Raw genomic sequence first — 22952 nt, 5'->3', positions numbered from 1 at the left:
GGTATGCAAAACGCATGCAGTAGTCTTTTCACTGCGCTTTGTTAAGTTTTTAGTCCGCTTGGGAGCGCAGTACTGTAACTTACAAACTCAGAATTTGGAAAAGCCTAATATTTTATTTCAGGAAAGACGGACGTATGTATTTTTGAGCGTATGACAGGGTGTGTTTCGAATACTAAATTTTTCTGTGTTCAGCGGTGAGGTGGAATGGCTGGTTCAGTAAGGCGAGGAAGGAAAGCCCGTCTTGATGGTCACAATTTATTATATTTAAAGCACACACAATGTAAGCACCTGTAAGGTGAATGTGAAGGATAGATTCTAATTGTTATCCGTTTACATGGAAACAGAAAAGGTAAAATAACAGAGTGTAAAAAGGAGTTAATACATTATATAACAAGTATGTTCTGTTGGACTTGCCAACATGCTGGGGCGGGCGGAAACCTTCGCCTTAAATAATTATAAGTTCATAATATGTTACTAAAATGGGTATAGCCTCATTACACAGCATCGTGGAGTAATCCAACTAAAGAAACTTACTTATGTTTATAATAAACCCAAACAATAAAGCGTTACATCTTATTAAACGTTTTTGTTATTCGAACCCTACAGAAAAACAAATGAAGATCAATATTATTGAGAATATCTTAAGGAGTATTAGCAAAATAACAACAAAATCTAGCGCATATGTTGATAAACGCAAAAAAGAAAACTAAATTAACACTCTTTAAATTCTGAGTGGTATTAACAATACAATTGGTTACCTACTAAACTTACAGTTAGTACTAGGAGAAATAATAGCCTTTTTTTAAACTATAAACTTAGCTTACACATATTTTTTAGACAAACTTAGTGTCCAAACATACATAGTTGTATTAAAACACAATGCATAGTGGGTTGATATACATAAGAAAATTATTCAATAGGTAACACAGCGAAACCGCTTAATGATCGCTTGTACACCTTTTTATTAGGTGCCAAGAGGTCTACAACGCGCACCTTATCATCATCACCAGGATATACTTTAACAATTCTGGCCATAGGCCATGACATAGGGGGAGAGTTAGGCTCTCTCATGATTACTAAAGCACCAACTTTAACATTTGGTTGGCTATCCCGCCACTTGGGACGACATTGTAATACGTTTAAATAATATTTATGCCATACCTTCCAAAAGTGACCTTTAACCTTGTTACAGATTTCCCAGAACTTTAATCTATTATTAGGTAACTCGGCCAAGTCCGCTTCCGGGAGGGATGTCATAGAAGTGCCAATCAAAAAGTGGCCAGGCGAAAGATAGCTGTAATCATTAATATCATCAGTAGTTACAGGCAAAAGTGGCCTAGAATTCAGCGTCGATTCAATCTGACATAAAATAGAATTAAGTTGTTCATATGTCAGCACATAAGCTTGCAATATGCGCTTTAAGTGGTACTTAGTGCTTTTAACAGCAGCCTCGGCAAGACCAGCAAACACTGGTGAATAGCTTGGCACAAAGTGAAAGGTAATGCGTTGTTGTGCCGCATAGGATTGCACCAGGGTCTGATGATCCTGTGATGCATTTAAATTGTACAGCTCAGCTAATTGGTTCTTTGCCCCCTTAAAGCATCCACCATTGTCACAAAATACGTCGGTAGGAAGGCCTCTCCGCGCTATGAATCGCTTGAAACAAGCAAGGAAAGCATCAGTGGTTAAGTCTGAAGAGAGCTCCAGATGTATAGCTTTTGTCACAAAACAAACAAATACGCATATGTAGCCTTTTGTCTGTAGAGCTCTTCTTACACGAGAATTCTTTACTGCTATCGGACCTGCGAAGTCGATGCCGACTTTTTGGAATGCTCGGCAGGCCGTGACCCTTTCAGGTGGCAAAGAACCCATTAGCTGTTTTGCACACTGAGCTTTCATTCTGAAACAAGGTAAGCATTTGTTAACTATACTCTTTACATAGCTAAGACCATTTACAATCCAGTATTTATCATTTAAGCTCGACAATAATAATTTGGGCGGAGAATGTAGCAGCCTAAGGTGTTCGTGCCCTACAATAAGTTTTGTTATGCGAGATTCCCTCGGTAGTATCATAGGATGTTTTTGTGAGTATGACACATTTGCGTTTTTTATTCTGCCACCAACTCTCAGCAAACCTTGATTGTCAAGAAAAGGATGTAAGGAGTTTAGCGAACCCTTAACATTATCTAAGTTAGCATTGAGACTGTCAATTTCATGTTTGAAGTAAATGCCTTGTTCACGTTTTATAATCTCAAGTAAAGCTATTTGAAGCTCCTTAGCGGAGAGATGCTCAAGATTATTCGTGTTTTTAGTTTTTAAATTAGAGCAAAACCTCATTACATAGGCCATTACCCTAACCATTTTGTTGAGGTCAGAAAACCTTTCTAAGAAATCGTAAGGATCTGATCCTTTTTGAGTAATTAACGTCACCTTGGCACTAGAGGGCGCTTTTTTCAATTCAGGTAGGTCATTTATTGCAGGAGGGTTATTCTTATTATTAAAGTTGTAGTTACCTTCCTGTAGAAAGCTTGGGCCGTGCAGCCACATTGGTATGTGACGCAGCTCATCTGGATCTGTACCTCTGCTCAGGCAGTCGCTTGGATTTTCTCCACTGGGTACATACAGCCAGCGCCATCTATCTGTAAGATCTCGAATCAACCTGACCCGATTGGCAACAAAAGCCTGGAGCCTTAAAGGCTCTGTTTTCACCCATGCTAATGCAATTTGCGAGTCAGAAAACAGATTTACGTCTTGTATATTTAATTGCGATTTTAGCGTTTCATAAACTCGAGCGACTAGTTTAGATAATAGTAGCATAGCACACAGCTCTAAGCGAGCTATGGTGAGTGTATCCTTATTGCGGGGATTGATTCGAGATTTTGCACTAAGTAATGAAAGTGAAGCATTACCATGTTCGTCAACCACCCGAAGATACACACAGCAGCCGTAACCTGTCGTGCTACATGCATCAGCAAAACCTATCAATTGCAATGCAGAAGCATTGGAGGGTATATGCAGGTTCCTATTAATGGTGAAGGGTTCCATTTGAGATAATTTAAAAGCAAATGAAGACCATTCTTGTAGCAGCATAGCTGAAGGAACCTCATTCCAACCTATCTTCTCAGCATATATTTTTTGCATGAAAGCCTTTGCCTTCATGATAATTGGCGCTATAAAACCTAGCGGATCATAAAATTTCGAAATATAGCTTAATATTTCTTTTTTGGTAGGTTTTTCCTTTTTAAAGGCCTCGGGGCAAGAAAAAACAAAGAAATCGTCTCGCATATTAAGTTTTAAACCTAAAGTCTTTAAATATAAATTATCCTTTTGGAAGTCTAAGTCATCAAACTGCCGTTTATCGTTGGGAATGCCCTCTAAGACTCGCTGATCATTAGATGCCCACTTGTGAGTATTGAAACTGCCCTTACTTAACAACTCCCTTAATTGCGATTTAGCTTCCATCATAATCTTTAAATCGGAGTTTGAAAAACACATATCATCTACATAAGTGCAATTTCTTAATATATAAGCTGCAAGTGGGAAATCACTTCCATACCTATCTGCGAGCTCTAGTAAGCATCGAGTGCTTAAATATGTACTACTTTTTTGCCCGTAGGTAACAGTATCTAATTGTATGCATTTCAGAGGCTCATTAGGATTGCTTCTCCACAAAATATTTTGTAATGTGGCATGCATCGGATTAATGTCAACACACCGAAACATGCGTCGTATGTCTGTGGAGAAGGTATAGTTGCCTAATCGGAACAAAAGCATTATATCAAACAACTCTTTTTGTACCGGAGGCCCGTTAAGCAAAATGTCGTTGAGCGATACCTTTTTGTTAGATTGCAAAGAACAGTCGAAGACTACCCGGGTACGTGTAGTTTTGCTAGAGTCATTAATAACAGCATGGTGGGATGCAAAGTATAGAGGATCATTCTCAAAATCTAATTGATTGAAGTCAATATAGTGCCCATGCTTCAAGTCAACATATTCATCGATGAACTTTTCATAATCTGATAGCAAATTTATATTTTTGTGCAATCTCTTTTCGAGGTTAAGGAACCTATAATAAGCCATATCAAAAGAGCTACCGAGCACATCATTGACCTCATTCAAAGGGACTTTTAAAGGCAAGTCAACCTGAAACTTGTTATTTTTCAAAACAGTGGTGTTCTGAAATGTGGTTTCACATTGTTGATGCTCAGACAAGCGTTCGCAAAAGGTTTGAGGGATGCATTCTGCATTCCAAAATTGTTGCAGACTCTCATTAAGACTGGAGTCGCATTGTGTACAGAAAAGCGTTACCTTACTTTTGTCACTGGATTGTTGTCGCGGTAAACCCCCACCTATGATGTAGCCAAGCTTTGTATTTACAACCATAGGGTGTAGACTTGCTGGGTCTTCAGCAGGCTGCGCTGACAGCTTCTGCTGACCGGGAACTGGCTCCAGCAGGAGGACCTGGAAAAATATGTCCGCACCTAGAAGTAAATTGATCTCAGACGGCTGATGGAAATCAATATCAGACAGAGTGATCCCATCAGGTATATTAATTGCGTCCAAACCGATTTCATTTTGTGGAAGCTTGCAGGTAATTTTGTCCATTACATTGCAGTTTGCAGTGACTCGGTAAGGCATGGTTAAAGAATACACATTTAAAGGTATAGAATACTGTGTATCAGTACCTTTTCCTCCAGCACCAATTATATTGCTGTTGTCCTTGCTTGGGGTCAGTCCTAAAATATTTATTAATTTAGTGGTGGCTAGAGAGCTTTGAGAACAACAATCTAAAAGAGCCTTTACATGAACTACGCTACCTGTCTGTGAATAAAGCTTTACTTTAACCGTGGGTAATAGAACTCCGTTGTGCCCCAAATTTGATACTAAAGAAACTTGGGGTTGGTTAGCCGAGTCCGGATGCAGTAAAGTATTATGAGCTTGTTTGCATGTGCTGCACCGGAAATGAAAGCGGCATTTACCATTGTGTTTGTTCAGACAGACAGAGCATAGGCTACTATTTTTGCTGAAAGCTATCCTTTCACTACTAGTAAGCATTTTGAATTTGGTACAGTCAAATAGTCGGTGATTAGACTTACAATAACTGCAGGCAGGAAAGGCGGTCGCTGTCACATTTACCACTGCTTTGTGGTGAGACTTCCCGGGTGTGGGCGGCGGCTCAGCATTCTCCAGTGCCAAGGCGCGTTTCTCCAAATACAGCAGGAACTTGTGGACAGTGGGCTCCTCAGTGTCGTCTCGGTCTAATTGGTATGCCCGTGACGTGTAGGTGTCTAATTTACGGTACAAAATAGCCAATATAATAGGATCCCAGTTATCAGTACTTACATTTAAATTCTTTAATGCTGATAAAGATTGTTTGACACATGACACAAACTGTCTTAAATTTATAGGATTAGATTTGACCAAGGCATTTATGTCAAGCAAGGAATTGAGATGCTCATTTACTATTTTAAACTTGTGGTTATACCTTTCGTCTAAAAGCTTAAGAGCTTCCTCGTAGCTGCCTTCAGCCAGAGGAAGGTTCTTAATCAAGTCAAAGGGTTCATTTGCGAGAAATGAGCGCAAATAATATAATTTTTGAACATTATCAATTGATCTATCGTTATGTATTATTGCCTTAAACAAGTTAATAAAGCCTGTATATTCACTATACTTACCAGTGTAAGTTTCTATTTTGATAGTAGGCAGTTTGGCCTTATAGTTATTTTGACAGGACGATACAGGTGTCTCAGACGAGGGCGAGGATTTTATTTTAATCGCCTCATTGAGGGTTGTGAGGATGTGAAAATAGTTTTCCTCATAGCTCGCAACATTCTCGGCGTCTGCGTCATCTATAGCTAGAATTTGCTTATTGCAATGTTCGTATTCGCTGAACAATTCAACGATTCTTGTTCGCTTTGCCTCTAAGGCAATAATTGTACTAAGGTCGACATCATCCTGGTTACTGGTAAAATTGAACAGTCGAGTAATCGAAGCTTTAGTGTAACCTCGTGACGCTCGCAACTGTTTCAAATCTTCCGATGTCGGAGCCATTGTTAAATTTGTTAATGGTTGTGGCTTATTAAAGAACCACATATAACTAAAAACACAACTAGTAACTTAAAAGCACAACTTTCACTTCCCGCAATAACCATCAAATATTTATATTTTAAAAGCGTTCACTAAAAGAAAACGAAATATTTTTATCAAAAACGGCGATAAAGCGTCTTGTAAAATAACGAAATGCCAAGGAGAATGAAGTTATTGTTATTGCAAGGAATGAAAGTGAGGAATGGAACGAACGAACGATATTTTGCCGTCCTCCAATCGCGTTGAAGAGTTTTCAACGATGGCCGGTCCTCTGATTGGGCGATGTCCTGTGCTGCGTCGTGGTTGCGCCACTTGCGTCAGCGCGAAAGCATGGCGATGATGTCAGCATTGGCAGCCCAATGGCGGCGAATATAAAAAATACAAATTATCGCGACGAATGACTTGTCGATGAAAGTAGGTATATCACATAATAAAATTATAAATTTTTCACATAAAATTGCACGGTGCGACGAATGCGTTGGTTTTACCACAGTTCGCGCCGCCCGCGAAGTATCTAACTTGGTTGAAATAATTTCTTGAAATGTAGGTCCACGATGAATATTTGAAGCGTAGGACCGACGATATAGCGCAGTACGACGAATAGGTTTCGCGTCGCACGCGATTTAATGAATCTGCGACGAATAGGTATATCGTTATCCTATTGTTTCGCGCCGCTTGCGTACTTCTTTAAAAGCGTGAATATTTTTGCACGAAGAAGACGATATATCGGCGACCATTTGTAGCAAGCCGGAATTTTCAATCTTCGTCCTTTTTTTTTCTCTCGAAGGACCAATGTTCAGCGGTGAGGTGGAATGGCTGGTTCAGTAAGGCGAGGAAGGAAAGCCCGTCTTGATGGTCACAATTTATTATATTTAAAGCACACACAATGTAAGCACCTGTAAGGTGAATGTGAAGGATAGATTCTAATTGTTATCCGTTTACATGGAAACAGAAAAGGTAAAATAACAGAGTGTAAAAAGGAGTTAATACATTATATAACAAGTATGTTCTGTTGGACTTGCCAACATTCTGTAAAAAAAACTTAATTATTATTGCATCTTCTAAAATAAATCACTTTTAAACTGTTTTTTGCGTTTGTCTCGAAATCGATTTTTTGCAGTTACTGCAGCTTAGGGATTGCACGGCAGTTTTATTGTGCCCTTGTCGAGGAAATTATTAGCCAAATTGTGTACTACGGCACAATTAGGACGATATGGTATAGAGAGGGATATTTCAATAAGTTTATTTACATTAGGGAACAACTCAACTAAAGGCTATCTACAACCATTTTTTAATCACCGCCAATGCTATTTATAGGCTGACAAATAGTATCAGCGCCAAACATATTAAAGAGCATGATGCGACAGAATCATGTCGAAAGTTTGCAATCGAGTCGCCGGCGACCATTCTCAGTCCACATTACGACATCAGAGGTTCCATACGAGCACAAACTGACACAAGCAAGCTCCTGTTTGTGTACTTACGGAGATCGGAGATCAATAAACTGCTTGCGACGATAATATTCTTAAGTTCATCAAGCGGCTGCATTGACAAGCTTAAACTTTATTCCAATTTCCACACCATATAAAACATTATTGTTTCCTCAAGAAATCTGATACAGATTGAAACAATTATTTATAGGTCAAAAATATACCAGTTCTTAAAAAGTATGTTAGTTAATGATAATCATATTATGAACATATCATCATATCATATCGTTTATTTTCATAATAGGATTTTACAATCTCTTTATGACGTCAAACATTTGTAATTACTTAAAAATTACATATTAAATAACATTATCTATGTTACACTATGCACATACTTATTAACTCCAAGGGTTAACGTCTTCTAAATAGTCTGATATTTTATAATATCCATTGTTGTTGTTGTTTGCTTATAATTGAATTTAAAATTCTTAAGTAATGCTACCTACGTGTGAAAAAGAGTAATAACGGCTCGGCTGACCGCTGTCAATGGTTCAAGTTTGAGTGTGTATTTTACACTTCATTTAGACATGTTTCATGCAGACATGACGTAAGTACCTTCAGTAGCCTGTTATAGATATTTTATCATTTGAGATATTCTACGTGAAAGATATCAAGTTCCCGGTTTCCACAACTGTCTACCTATGCCTCCGTTGTTTACATAAATTTATGACTAACTCGATGTAGATTCAAGAAATTCGTCGCCCTTCGAAATCCCCGGGGACGGAAAACTTTGATTTCACAACTTTTAATAGATGAACACGAACACCTTCCGTGTACAATTTATTTTTATTCATAACAGCCACTGGGCTCCACATTTTTCCAAACCGTAATTTATGCATAATTCGTACAACAATAAAAAGCGGTACTCTTCGCTTTCCGAAAATTCCATTATAACTCGCCGGATATATTTATTACTTTTTCCTTTACAAAGGAACACCCGAAGCTCAAAAATTGAGTTAATCTTTCGACTTCGTGTACTCGAATAGTATTGTAAAAAGACAAAAGAAAATAAGAGAGATCGAATAATTCTATTATATACTTCAAGGAGGCCTTTTAAAATTTGGTTCACCAAGATTGCCTCGAAAGCCATTGACAACGAGCTTAGAGTTCCTGATTCTTATAATTTTCGAAAACGAGGTGTAAATAATTATGTATCTCCTCCTTGTGCATTATTTTCAGATAGTGTAAGCACACAACTTTTTGACATACCGAAACTCAAATATAAAATAACGTACAATTTTATTGTTGAACTAAAATTAGTTGCACGCAACGCAACCCTAGCCTCTAGCCAACATAAACGCATCACAAAATGCAATACGACTGCCACCCGCATTCGCGTCAAACGCAACACGCGCGATTTGTTGCCATACACATGGTTTTTGATATTAATTAAATTTGATAATGATAAATGTCGGAACTAACTCATTTGAATGAAATGTGAGTGTTGAATTTTGTACAAGTACAAGCATTAACGAATAAATTCATTTGGCTGTTTTTGTTGTTTAAACAATAGGTCGAAATGAAATGTTACATGCAGGTCTGACTTTCCGTAATAAAATAAATCTTTGTTTTTATTATTTTCTTTAGATTAGTCTTAGGTATTTTTGTTGACCAACTAGCTGCTCCTGTAATCCACATTAAGCGTTACTGAACGTCTTGGAATCAATGGAGTAACAATACCAGCCCATATGGGGCATTTTCTATGAAAAGGGACCTTATTGTCGATGGCGCTTACGCCGCACAGCGTCGCGCGGAATTGTATTTATATCGGAGCATCGTTTATAATGGCGTAAGCGCCATCGACAATACGGTCCCTTTTTGTAGAAAATATGTGGTATTTCCTCCTGTCGATAGCTACCTAAGCCGATCATTATCTCCTATAAATCCTTCTTAGGTCTTTGGGTTCGGTTTGGTTGGCTTTTTGGTCGCTGTCTGTCTCACTCCTCAAGTAGACCTCAGACCCAGTATCATCCGAAATTAGATAGGTACGCAGTTAATCCCCTAGCGTAATATTTTCTGAAGGAAAAACCAATTTCACCGGTAAAACATCAAAATATCCAAGTCAAGTTAGGGATTATCCTGGAAGTCGACGGTAAGTATCTTACATGATATTTGTTTACTTTGCGGGGAGGTCTTACGCGTAAATATTGTAATAAGCCTCGAGTGCACGCCTTCATTGATATCGTCGAAAAGATATTTTACTTTGCCGTTACGTCTTTTCGAAAATACATGTAAAATCAAAGCCTTTCAAGTTCCAATAAAAGTTAAGTAATATTCTTTCAATCGAGCCTATTAAGTTCTCTTCATATTTATATAATATTAAGAGAATATAGCTTATTTTATGATATATTTGTAATATCCTTCATGAAAACTACGCAGAGCGTTATTTAAAATATTATGATTCTCTACGGAAGAGCGAGGAAATTCAGCCGGCCTTTTAGCCAGGAGCCGTAATAAACCGTCCGTTTATAATAACAATCTGCTGAACCGACGGTAGTAAAGACGGGTCGTGTCTTTAACGCTTACACTCAAATTCGATCACGTAGGCTATAACCTAGAGAACGATTTAAGACGCAGACTTGGTTTGGACGGGTACGGTAAATAAATTGATTGCTTTTTGTAGTGGTCGTAAAGTAAGATCTTTGTGTTTGCTGAACGTCCATGAAACTGATACTAACGGGGCGGTAACACAGTTGAATGAAAAGCTGTATGAAAAATGGCGACCCTACGTAAACACGTAAGTTCACTTGCTCGCTAGTGCACCTGCTACTTCAATTTTGCAATTATAGCGACAAAGCTCATAGTAACAGCAGTCTACATCATCCATCTAACTTACTCGTCTTGTACTTGTAGGTACCGTAATTTTTTTCAATCTACACTTATTATCCGAATACACAACACTTTTAATATATGAGTTTTCATGATCGGCTTCAAAGACTTTGTTACTTCAACTTACCATATTGATTTTATCGTGGTTCACGAGAATTATCCCGGCCGACCTTGCCCCAAAGGTACGGAAGTGACAATTGTATTAACGTCGAACTCCGAACATAATAAAAGCCTATAGAAGGACGCACATTTCTCCCGTGGCAGCTAAGTCGCAAGTCACATCTGCGGGATTACTTCCGATAGCAGAATGTTTTCATAACTCCTACAAATATTATCTTCTTTCGTCGAATTAGTTTTATCCACACAATAATCCCGTAACGATAACACGCCACCCACTTGTATATTCTATAGCTATTTTCTCTACCGGGAAGGCGCACCGTATTGCATTATTTATTGGGAAAAACTTTATATTTTCACAACATGAGCAAACAGATGCTCTGCTCACCTGTGGACTGGCCATTAGCATACCGGTGTGATGCAAAGGGGGCTTTTCTGTTCAGGAGATTGAGTTGCATATCGCGTGGCGGTTGGATTTAAGGCTCGGTGGTATGTTTTGTTTTTTACGGTGGGTAGTAATCGGCTTGGACGGCAGTCGTCAGTGTAATTTTCGTAGAGGATTGTCCAGAAAAATGTTTTATTCAGACGTTTAGTCTGCATTCGGCTGAAGTTTTGTTGATGAATGATGATGAGATGGTTTTGAATTTCGATGCACCGCGTTGGGGTGGAAGGCTCGTTACGCAGCACTCATGTCGGAATACGCGGAGCGGCCATATTTGAATGCGAACGTAAACGATTGGGCTTGTTTGCCGTATTTTATTGCGCTTAACGAGGAGACGTATTGACCGAAAGTATTGAAAACTTCCAATCGAGAAAATTGGACGTTCTACTTTCGTAATATAACGAGCTTAGAAGGTAAATATCCACAACACGCATAGACACCGGCAAGGGAGCTACGAGTATTGTATGGTAACTTACCCAAGTACGAACTGACCTATAAAATGTTTTTTCTCAAAAATGGACGGCAAAGTCGACGTTGCCGGTTAAAAAGTAGGTCGCGAAGTGCGTAGTTTATGGTCAGTCAAAAAATTAAAAAGTTAAAAACATTGCAGTCTCGATTTCGGGACTGCAATGTTGCATACAAATGCCATTATTTGTCGAGTTCCAAACTTTTTAAAAGTTGAAGTGGCCATATCAAATGAAGGCATAGGTACATTAAACAGCCAAACAGATGATCAGTACTTATTATTATAATGTTGGTACTGCGACTATTTAGGTGTCTCAAATAGGTTGGCGTATTTTCAGCAGAAAAATACATTTCCATTTTTAATTAAAAAAATAAAACGGCGGCAAAGCAAATTTTTTTTTTTTAATTTTGTAATTTTTTTTTCTTTTTACTTTTTTCTGTGAAAATATATACATAACAATGTTGCTCTGTAAAATATTTCTATTATATTTGCATTTATTGCGCCATTTTTGAGAAAAGCACTATATATGACTCGGCTGGATGGCTACTTGCTGGCTTCGGATTCAATTAAACGGACTCCCAAGGTCGTCCGTTTAAAACAAATCCTCAGCCAGCAAGTAGCTTCTTCCGAGCCTCGACAATAATGTACTATTATTAGTTCACAAATAAATAGCTGATTTCTTATTAAATTGTAAACTGTTGACGCAAAGCATATTTTACCTGTAAATATTCAAATACACGAGGCAAAGGAATTCGTAATAATGTAAAATTTCACTTTACTGACTCATTTAATTTTTCAAAGAACTGAACGGAAAGCATGAAAAGATGGAACTTGTAAAAATGTTTATTATGAGCTACGCCAATTTTATTGAAGCGTAATTTCAAGCCATTGTCATCTACTTTCCTTTAAAAATAATCGGAAAATTGTTACAGTTATCGGAATGTGTACCTTATTGTGTATCTACTCAAAACCGATTTGAGATGAACTTTATTATACCAATACATTTTACCTCAAGGCATGAAAAAAAAACGAGTCATTCTTGTAACAACAGTAGCCCATGCCGACTGTCATGTGACTTTCCCATATAAACTCAAAATATCTATGAAGAAACTAAGAGTTGATATAAAAGAAGAAAAAGGGATTATAAATATACTCTGGCAAGCCAACTTTGTCATTATAAAAACTTAAAAAGGCGACAATTTAAAAAAAAATGTACGCGTGAATTTCCTGCCGTACAAATTATGAACTTCGCGCCGTTTTCTACGGACAATGTTGGCTCGCCAGAATACTCGTAATAATAGGTATATTGGTGCACCACTTAAAATGCGACAACCTATATTATAGTATAGGACAATTATAGGACAATTCAAACACAGGTCAACCTAGTCCCACGTCCCACAGTAAGCTCAGTAAGGCTTGTGTTGTAGGTACTGGACGACGATATATTTTATATAATATATACCTTAGTTATATATAAATACTTATATACATATAACATCCATAACTCAGGAACAAATTCATGATGAACAAACAAATAAATGCCGTAATCAGGATTTGAACCCGGGACCCCCAGCTTCGTAGGCAGGGTCACAGCCGAATAGGCTAGGAGGCCGTTTGAGCTCAGATGAGAATCGTTTATCGACAAACTCGGGTGAAAAGACTGGAAAGTAATAAGCTTCTTGCATAATTTTCATTTTTATTATAAACACACTTAATTATTACCGACTGTACTTGGTGCCTCTCGTTTTATAAACCTACACTAGTATTTTACTGCCTTATTGTAATATCTGTGGTAGTAGTATCCGAAACAAAGTATCAGTTTCCGAACGTATCTTTAAAAAATTGATATGTCAAACGGGGACCACACCCTCTTTGCCTGAAGCTCCCTTAACGATAAGAACTTGCTCTTGCTGTTTTTTTTTTTTTAATAAAGCTTAAGTGTTCCTCCAAAGTCCATACCTTTAACGTAAACGTTTATTTTAAACACTAATAACATTGTTTGTTAAAAGTGAAGTGTGTTAAAAATAAAAACAGAATGACAAATGCGACGAAAACTCACGTTATCGTCATTTCCATAAATTATTTAAGTTCCGATTGGCGTTTTCCTTATACGAATTCACTTGGCTAGGCTCACGCTGATATCGAAGATATGAAATCCTTAAATAGTTCGATCGATAAGCATCGGGAATAGTCATGGCGTCGCAGTAGGTACACAGTTCCACTGCCACAGTGACTTGTGCAGATTTCATTGACCATTACCCCGAGCCGCGTGACGTCACGTGTTTGCACGGCTAACAGGATTGCGCCGCTCACTTATTCAGGGTCCAAGTTCAAAAATAAACAAGCTACGTGCGTTCGGCTTTGAGGCCGGTAAGTGATTAGGGGAGAGTATGATCGCTTCAAATTTAATGAATATACGTGTGTTGTTTTCTGACGTTTTAGAAATATATATTCTAGAAAACTGTGGAATACATACAAACCCTTTGCATTAAGATTGTCAAAGTATAAAATTTAATATTGAAATTTGTAAGTTAATACATAGCTACAGCTAGCATTTAGCTACATGATTTTCGATTCCTCAGATTATTGTTAAACAGCTCTGATATCACGTTAAAAGTTGGAAGAAAAATATTAATGTAATTTATTTCTTCTTGTTTCAGGTATGTATCGAGGAGCTTTACCTTCATGTGTTTAGTTTCGACGTCTTTGGGTAACTACACGCAAATAATTATCGTTTATTACTTATACTGCTTTGGTGTCATTTATTTGACAATTATGGAGCTTAGAGGGACTCCACCACAATTCCATTACATCGATAAATCCATCGTCATTCGTTTCCATCATCCATCTGAAAAAGAATAAGCAGAAAATACAAAAAAATATGTTTCCGAGACATTAATTAATATTGCGAATCCGAAAATCTCGGATTTAGGGACTGAATAGGACCCGAAGCGACACACGCGCAATCACGACGAATCAAAACCCAGACAGAATGTAATTTTCCACGATTTCATTGAATCCGGCCCAAACTCGCCAGCCCGCGACACGACAGTCTCCCTATTAAGTAGAGTTACCAGACACTAATATATAAAGTACAAAAAAAGTCTCTGATTGAGACTTGACACATAAAATTGCTTATCGTCACTTATCTACTCGCATGTCGAAAACCCAAGCACCCCACTTTTTTACGTACTGTTTTAAACTCTCTGGTTGCTGCAGCATCAGGCTTGTATCGTGTTTATAAATTTACTTCTCTATATATAAGTACCTATAAATGTTCATATTTGTTTGCTCGTTAGGTCTAGTTGGAATAAACATCTATTCTATATAAACATGGAAAAATAGTTACAAATCATCAAAGCTCATATTCATATTTTTTACGTACCTAACTACTTTTAAACGTTTTTTAAACTTCATATGCCAATCTTACAGCTATAAGTATAAAATAAACTGAAGGTACGTACCGTTCAGTTTTTTATTTAACCATCAAACATTTCCCACATATTTAGCATATTTAGTCTTGGCAAATGATGAAAAATTCCTAATATGTCTTAAAAACATCTGATGCCTGGTAACCCCATTCAAGGAACGAACGACGGTATACCAAAAATAGCTCCCAATTCTACCGTTAACGCGCGTTTCCCGATTACGTTTTAAGGATTCGTCGGCTGATTAAAATCCGAATTCTATATCTTATATGAATTAAGGACGTGTTTGTTGGACAGATTGAGTGTCGAGTATACAAAAGCGATTTGACTCAACAAGTTGTTGGAATAGATGTTAAATTGATATTACCTTGTGATGAAAATGGAATGATTCAAGCTTACCCGTTCTGTTTTGTTTGGGTTGTTCTCAGCTGATTGTCTAGTTTAATTTGTGAGATTCAAAAGCAAACTGAACAACGGTCGCGATCAAATATTGAAGCTGTGTGCTTCAATAAGTATTCCAAAATACACTGATGTGTATGAGATTTATCCAGTCTTTAGGAATTAGTTAGGAATCACTTAATGTGTAACATCGGCCCGTTTAAGTTTAAGATTCGTCAAATATTACGTCATCGTCAAAAGTATTTAAATATTATTAATAATAATGATTTATTATTCAAACCGCGTTAGCGTGGCGTCGCGTTGGCAAATGGCATAATATGCATGGCATAGCTTGTCACGCGTTAGCGTAGATTGCAAAACGATATAAAACGACGTTGCGACGCTGTTCAGTGTGTTCGCATTCGGCTAGTAGAACAACGTTAGTCTGCTAACTTGGGGCTAAAAACTAAAATTGTCAAAAAAGTTCTCTCGCAATTCGAGCATCGGGCAGCATGGTTTTGATTTGACACTTTGGCGAGTAGTTCTTTAAGACAGTAAATGTTTGATGAATAGAAAAAATAAATTTATTATTCTTCCACGATCGCGATCGCATTAAGAAATAATCGCTTCAACTTATGTATTGTTGGCAAAGTTAAACCAATTAAATTGCTTTCTTAAGGTCAACCAATGAACTATATTTACTTACTTACTCCTCTGGCGCAGCGACCCAAAGTGTGTCTTGGCCTTCAACACGACTGCTCGCCACTGATCCCGGTCCTGTGCTGTTTCTCGCCAGTCTTCCACCTGGAGCTCACGTCACGTAGATCCGCGTCCACCACATCCGCCCATCGATACCTAGGTCGACCGGCCGGTCGGCATGCTGTCGGTGAACTATATTACACGATAAAACTGACTGAAGCGGCAAACACAACAACACGACGTGACGGAAAACAAAATAAACAAAATTTAAGATTTATATCTTGTCTTCGAAGATGTAATTTAAAAAAAAAATTCTTTACTTAAACGCTACGTTACGATCAAAATTAGGATTGATTTATTTTTGCATACATTCTATCAGTACCTTGCCGCAGCATAACATCACACTTTGCTGCAATTTTGTTTGCAATGGCTTGTCTAACGCGTTAGCGTATATTGTTTGCAAAACGATATAAAACCACGTTGCGTCGGTGTTGGCATTCGGCTAGTAGAACAACGTTAGTCTGCTAACTCGGGGCTAAAAAACTAAAATTGTCAAAAAAAGTTCTCTCGCAAATTATTCACTTTAACGCCATTTTAAAAAGCTAAAGCACTAGTGCCACAAAGTTTTTAATTAATGTTAAATAGACGTAATAAGGCAACACTGGGTACATGCCGAGTTAATTAGTTAAACTTTGAGTTATTGACTTGTAGTTAGTTTACATCTTCTGACAGTGATTAGCTGTCGTTAAGGCAAGTTAGGGAAACTTCTTGCTTTATATCCTTACCTACATATTAAAGGCTTAATGTTTGACGTCGAGCATTATCTACACTAACGATGCCGCGTCGTTAATTGTTATTTAAGCTAATACAAGTGCCAAAAATGGGAATGATCTCTTCGCACGTGTATCGTACAACGTTTTACAGTACATATGGCCCTTTAAATTTTCGACGTAGTTACGTAATGTGCTTATTTATAGCACAGGGTGTCGTAATGGAGCACCAGATGTACTGTAAAAGCCTTTAAGTATTTGTAATATTCTGTATCACAATTAAAACATCACAGAATCGCTTTAAACTTAAAATTTATATCACAGGTTAGGTTATTAGTCATTTAGAGATTGACAATTAAAAAATAAGGACATAATTCGAAACCGTCAAAATGTTTTTAAAAACGGGTATGCCTACCTATAGTATTGCACAGGATTAGGTATTGTTTAACCTGTCGCTCCTATACACTAGGCGAGATTTTAGGCTACGGCGCGCTTGCTTTTCCCTCTTTCATATTTCCTTATTTTAAATACAAATTAATTAATTAAATATAAAGACAAATTGAGAATTGTTACTGACTCCGACATTTCAAGGATTTCTTCAGTGTTAAAGTCATAAAATACAAACCAAGGGCCACAAACCTATGAATAAAATCCGCACAAAACTTATTCCAGGCTTAATAAGAGCCTTCACAAAAACCCGGCCGGTTTTAATTACTCTGCCTGACGCCTGCCAGACTGACTGGGCGTTTTAATTTTACACCATAATTAGATTTTTCTAGAAAACCTCGGTCGGTGGCCGTCAATAGTGACGTGGTGCGGTCCGAACCGGCGTCGATGAAAAGTTTACGAAAAGTTGGCCGAAGCTAACGCCGGCCCTATCGTCACTTCTCGACGGTGAAGTTGGCCGTGCAGTTTGACCGAAACTGGAGTTCAATAAATCAAATCGCTTCTAACAACTTTAACTTTTCTGCTCAATTACTTTTCTAGAATACCTACCTATAAGTACCTATAAGTATTTTGTTCATTTAGTATGATGATTTTTTTGGTGTTGTACAGAGTTTCTATGAATTATATTAAAAGACATGCGCATTTTAAAGAAAATTAAGTACCTACTCCCATTTCTATGTCATCAACTGTTTACGATTTTAGATTATTATCTGTTGCTAAAAATGACAACCAAATTCAACCAAATCCGTCAATCTAATATAATTCAGCCGTTAAATAAAAAATTAAAGTCAACATCATATCCGTACAACACTAAGTTTCAGTTAACCGCAACGAATCATTTCCCTTATCTCTGCCTTTCTTTCGTCTATTATAAGAATTGCCTTATAAATAGCTTGAAAAACCGATTAGACTTTGATGGATTGGACCTTTTATGTCTGAAATTGAACGGTTAAAATGTATGAAAGTCTAAGCCTAGTCTGCAAATGTATATCGCAAAATTTTATTTAGCTTCTACAAAGTAAATATTTAATTGCATTTTAAAATTCTTAATGAGTCTTTGAAAACCTGAGGTTTTTTTAGATTCTATAATGCGGTCTTTAAAAACTTCGTAATTCGACCTTAATAAAGATGGTTATTTTATGGATTGAATTCTTATGAGATGATTTAGAATATTAAAAAACTAGGCTTTCAGGTGCTGACGTGACAAAAGCTACAACGCAGCGCAACGATGATATCAAAGGAATTACCAATGTTCTTTGGAGTTCATTTCCTAACAATGGAAATATTGGATATTTACTATGAAAAAAGAGGGATTATAAATAGTCAAAACCTGGAACCGAAAGTTATTTAAACTTAAGCTTAGATGCCAATTCCAGGAGTGACCAATTTTGATAGTCAACTCCATAGGGCCTACCGCGGCCCACGTTCGACGTGCTGCCCCTCTGTCGCACTTGTAAATTCGTACGTAAGTGTGACAGGGAGGCAACACGTCGAACGTGTTTCGCGGTAGGCCCTCATAACGCAAAACGGTCATATCAGTTTGGTCAGTCGGCTCTTTTTCAGTACTAAGAGATGCAAAGATTCTAAATAACCTACTGAAACTACGACTTGATTTTTTTCACCCGTTCGAATAGGTCACTTGACTAGTCAAAGCCCGATAAAAGATTAGTTATGGGCTTCAGGCATTCACTACGTAATCTATGGATGAAGGAGCACTAGATATTTCAGGTTATTTACCCGTTTAAGCTATCACCTTTTAACCGGAGGCATCACGAGCTGGTTTACATTTTCCACCGTCTCTGAGAGGTGCATTAACATAATTGCAGCACTATATTGATTGGCTCGGCCGCTACTGGGAACAGGGGAAACATGGAGCCATATTCCGATTTAAAGTCCTTTGCAAATATGTATCAGTATTTTTTTAGAGTACCTACATAGTTTTTGTGGCATGGTTGTTCACATCGAAAGATGGGATTTCGTTTTTAAATAAAATAAATAAATAAATAAAATAAAAATCATTTATTTCAGACTAAAAGGGCCATACATGGTAAGCTAACATTACAATCTTATTACTAGTGTTAGTACGGCATAAAAAACTAAAACTAAAAACCCCCCAAATAAAAAAAATCCAAACCAATCCAAATAATAAATTTTGTTTTTGTGCTGCTCAATAACTATACATACTCGTATTGTATTGTATATACTAAGTATTTAAAAACGTGATGGTTAATATCTCATTCGTTACCTAAATTAAGCTTAAACTTTAAGTCAATATCATATTAAGGCTATTTTGTGTTATAACGAGTATTAATTATGTATGTAGGGTATACACAGCCATACTAAATGCATGAATAATTACGGGTTTATTTATTTCTTGTCAAATTTCCGTGAACTTTTTCTAATTCACGGAGACTTTCCGCAACTTGCAAGTCTGTAAGATTGTGTCATTTAAATTAATCAATACAAAACAAAATCCAAAATACAGCTTTGTCAGAAAAATACACTCCTGTACGGATACGATGGTCGTTCTTGTCTACGTGACAGCGTGATAAAACGGTATCGGTCACTGTCTATCCCGCGGTGTTAAAAAGTGACAATTATTTTATCACGTGGATAAATTCTTCCATCTGATCCCCTTCTTTGTTCGCCTGCGGCAGTAGGTAATCACAAAAAAATAAAAACGAAGTTATGTAATTTAATAATAAGTAGCAAGTCCATGCCCTTGCTTGCCTCCTTGCTCTCAGAATCGGTAGTCAGTTCAGCCCAGGGGCACGATACGATCACAGAATTACCACTATAATGCACCCCTTACGCAAAATGACGAACTTTCTATGAAACACCACGGTGCTTAGGACATTTCATCAAAGCGAGCTATAATGGCGGCCGCTTGATCTAGAAATTGAATTATTTCTATAGAGCCTGTATCGAAAATCTTTCCATTGAATATTTGATGCTTATTTACACGTTAAACATAGGGGATATTAATTTATTAATAACAGGTACGGGAGTTGCTTGTTACCCACGGTTTTTATTGTTTTTACTTTTGTTTTTATTAAAAACTTGCGTTTGTTCCTTAGACAACTATACATATATAATAGTATGTTAATACTTAGATACATTCATAAATAAATGCCTTTACCGGAACTTTAATCTTTCTTAATCTCTTTTAATCTTCACCTCACCAGCGTCGCAGGCATGTTTACCAACTACCTGGGTTAATTAAAAGATATACTAAAATACTGTTAATAAATCCCAAACCCAACCCAAAAGCAGTAATAAGTTATCCCTTCTTCGCTTTAATTAAGTGAGCACATATCAATTCCATATCAAAACCGTATCTATATTTATGTATACTACGAAGCCCTAACAATAATCAGACTACTCAAAACGTACAAGGAAAGACGACCATGCCGCAGCAACCATGTCGCATTAACTCGCGCCGGACTTTGCCCTAGTGAATTATCGCCGGGCTTAGTTCGACAGAGTTGTAAAGCGTCTAAATAGTAGAAACCCCGTGGGACCGACCTATGTTATCTTTACGAGAGCTACAGTTAGATTAGTTTTTGTTCTCTGTTATTGGAAATACAGAGGTGGGAATATGGGATTGGGTATAAATTTCACGTGTAATAGTTTCTTATGTCGATGAAAGGCAATATTTTACGTCATGTCGTTGGACAATAGGATTTATGACAATTTTTACTATTTTACCTTGCAAGTTGATGTTGAGAAATTAAGCTATTAAGGGGCAAAATATAATAAAACTTATTTCCATTACAACAGAAAGAAAGAACGAAGAAAGAAAAAAAGAAGAAGAAAGAAGAAGAAGAGCGTATTCCCATCTTAAAGGCCGGCAACGCACTTACAACCCCTCTGGTGTTGCGGGTGTCCATGGGCGGCGGTAATCGCTTACCATCAGGTGATCCGTCTGCTCGTTTGCCTCCTATTTCATAAAAAAAAATTTACAAAAAATGACAGCGTTGGTGGGGACGTTGATGATAAAGAAAGAAAAAGTATAGTTTCATAGCTCAAGGACAATTTACCTATATGTCATATTGCAGAAAGGTATTATCAATACTTTTTTTATTACTAATCTGCCGTATTTGTCAAGTTATAATATGTACCTATGTGGCAAAATAAATGGCGAAAGAAAAATAAAATACAATACAACCAAAATATAAATTCAATTCAATTCAATTCAATTCAATTATTTATTCATAAAATTTTACATTTTATACGTCCGTCGGTTTACGATTACACATTACATTACATATTAAATATACAATGTGTAGTATTAGTAAATAAATAGTTCCTAACTTTACAGAATGGCGGTTAAATGAATGTAGTTGTAGTTTTTAACGAAATTTTGAAAAAGACGTGTAAGTAAGAAACAAATTCCTAAAGATCATTGTATGTAAACGTATTTATGGCCACTCTTCCCTTCAACATCATCATTAAGTACATCTCAGATCGAAATTCAAAACTAAATAAAAATACAACCAAACTTACATGGTGCATCGTTATTCACGGCTCAAAAATACGCAAATACGTTTGCAATTCCGCAATATCAAAGCGTCGGTATAAAAATGATTAGGTACCTACCGAACTTACATGGTGCATCGTTATTCACGGCTCAAAAATACGCAAATACGTTTGCAATTCCGCAATATCAAAGCGTCGGTATAAAAATGATTAGGTACCTACCAAACTTACATGGTGCATCGTTATTCACGGCTCAAAAATACGCAAATACGTTTGCAATTCCGCAATATCAAAGCGTCGGTATAAAAATGATTAGGTACCTACCGAACTTACATGGTGCATCGTTATTCACGGCTCAAAAATACGCAAATACGTTTGCAATTCCGCAATATCAAAGCGTCGGTATAAAAATGATTAGGTACCTACCGAACTTACATGGTGCATCGTTATTCACGGCTCAAAAATACGCAAATACGTTTGCAATTCCGCAATATCAAAGCGTCGGTATAAAAATGATTAGGTACCTACCGTGCATCAAGAAAGCAAAGTAAACAGTTGCCCCAATAGTCATCCCCTATTCGATTAAGGGAGGGAATAAAAACCACCCCGGCTCTATTTCATAATTTGCATGGCAAACGCAAATAAATTTAAAATATTGCCTCGAAACCTTAATTTTCCTTTTCTGATGTTTCGATCAATCTTTTGAGGTTTCTTGGGGAGCTTTGGAGGTTTTAAAATGCTTAAGAGGTCGGGATGCTGCGAAACGAGTGCAATTTACTGAGACAAGGGTTAAGACGCACCAGACCTCTGGTAATTTGTAATCTTACTTAATGCACAACATTTTCTTTATTTTTATTTATGACATGGGTCAGTAGGTAATAATGTTAAGAACAAACTCTTAAACTCGCAAATATTTTTTTAATACAGTTGCCCAAAAAGTGCTACTTTACGTAGCTGTTTATTGTGCGGAAAGTTGGTTTTCGCGAACTAGTGCTTTTTACTTTTCCAATTTTTTTAAATTTATACTTGTTCCAATTCATGACTACTTATTGATGAGTGTTAATATTAGTTTCCTTTAAACGTCGTAATCAACATAAAAACCTACTGTTAATGTAAGAATACGAAAAATATACATATTTCATATTTTATTACTTACCTCTTCATCATTATAACACGTTTATTTTTTAACATTGAATATTGAAAAACCGTTCTTAATAAGTTGTCTGAATGGAACGGAATAGCTATGAAAGGTAGAGGTTGAAATAGCTGCCGAAACGCCTGTCAAATAAGAGGCGTTTTTTCTTACTAAGAGGCGTTTTA

General features: G+C 37.0%; 2 protein-coding genes across 2 annotated transcripts in view; one reads left to right on the top strand and one right to left on the bottom strand.

Annotated features, from left to right (window-relative positions):
- LOC134741389 (teneurin-m) overlaps positions 1 to 22952 on the top strand; it is a 339256-nt gene that overhangs the window by 116647 nt on the left and 199657 nt on the right. The gene's annotated exons all lie outside the window — the stretch shown is intronic.
- LOC134741717 (uncharacterized) lies at positions 1853 to 6051 on the bottom strand. Its single transcript, XM_063674610.1, has 2 exons — positions 4309 to 6051; positions 1853 to 1900 (listed from the first exon to the last, which is right to left on the bottom strand). Exons 1-2 carry the CDS (start codon positions 6049 to 6051, stop codon positions 1853 to 1855), a joined length of 1791 nt encoding a protein of 596 aa, XP_063530680.1.

This window comes from Cydia strobilella, chromosome 5, assembly GCF_947568885.1.
Source record: "Cydia strobilella chromosome 5, ilCydStro3.1, whole genome shotgun sequence".
Taxonomy (NCBI): domain Eukaryota; kingdom Metazoa; phylum Arthropoda; class Insecta; order Lepidoptera; family Tortricidae; genus Cydia; species Cydia strobilella.
The sequence above is the reverse complement of the archived record's forward strand: the minus strand, read 5'-3'. Positions and strand labels throughout refer to the sequence as shown.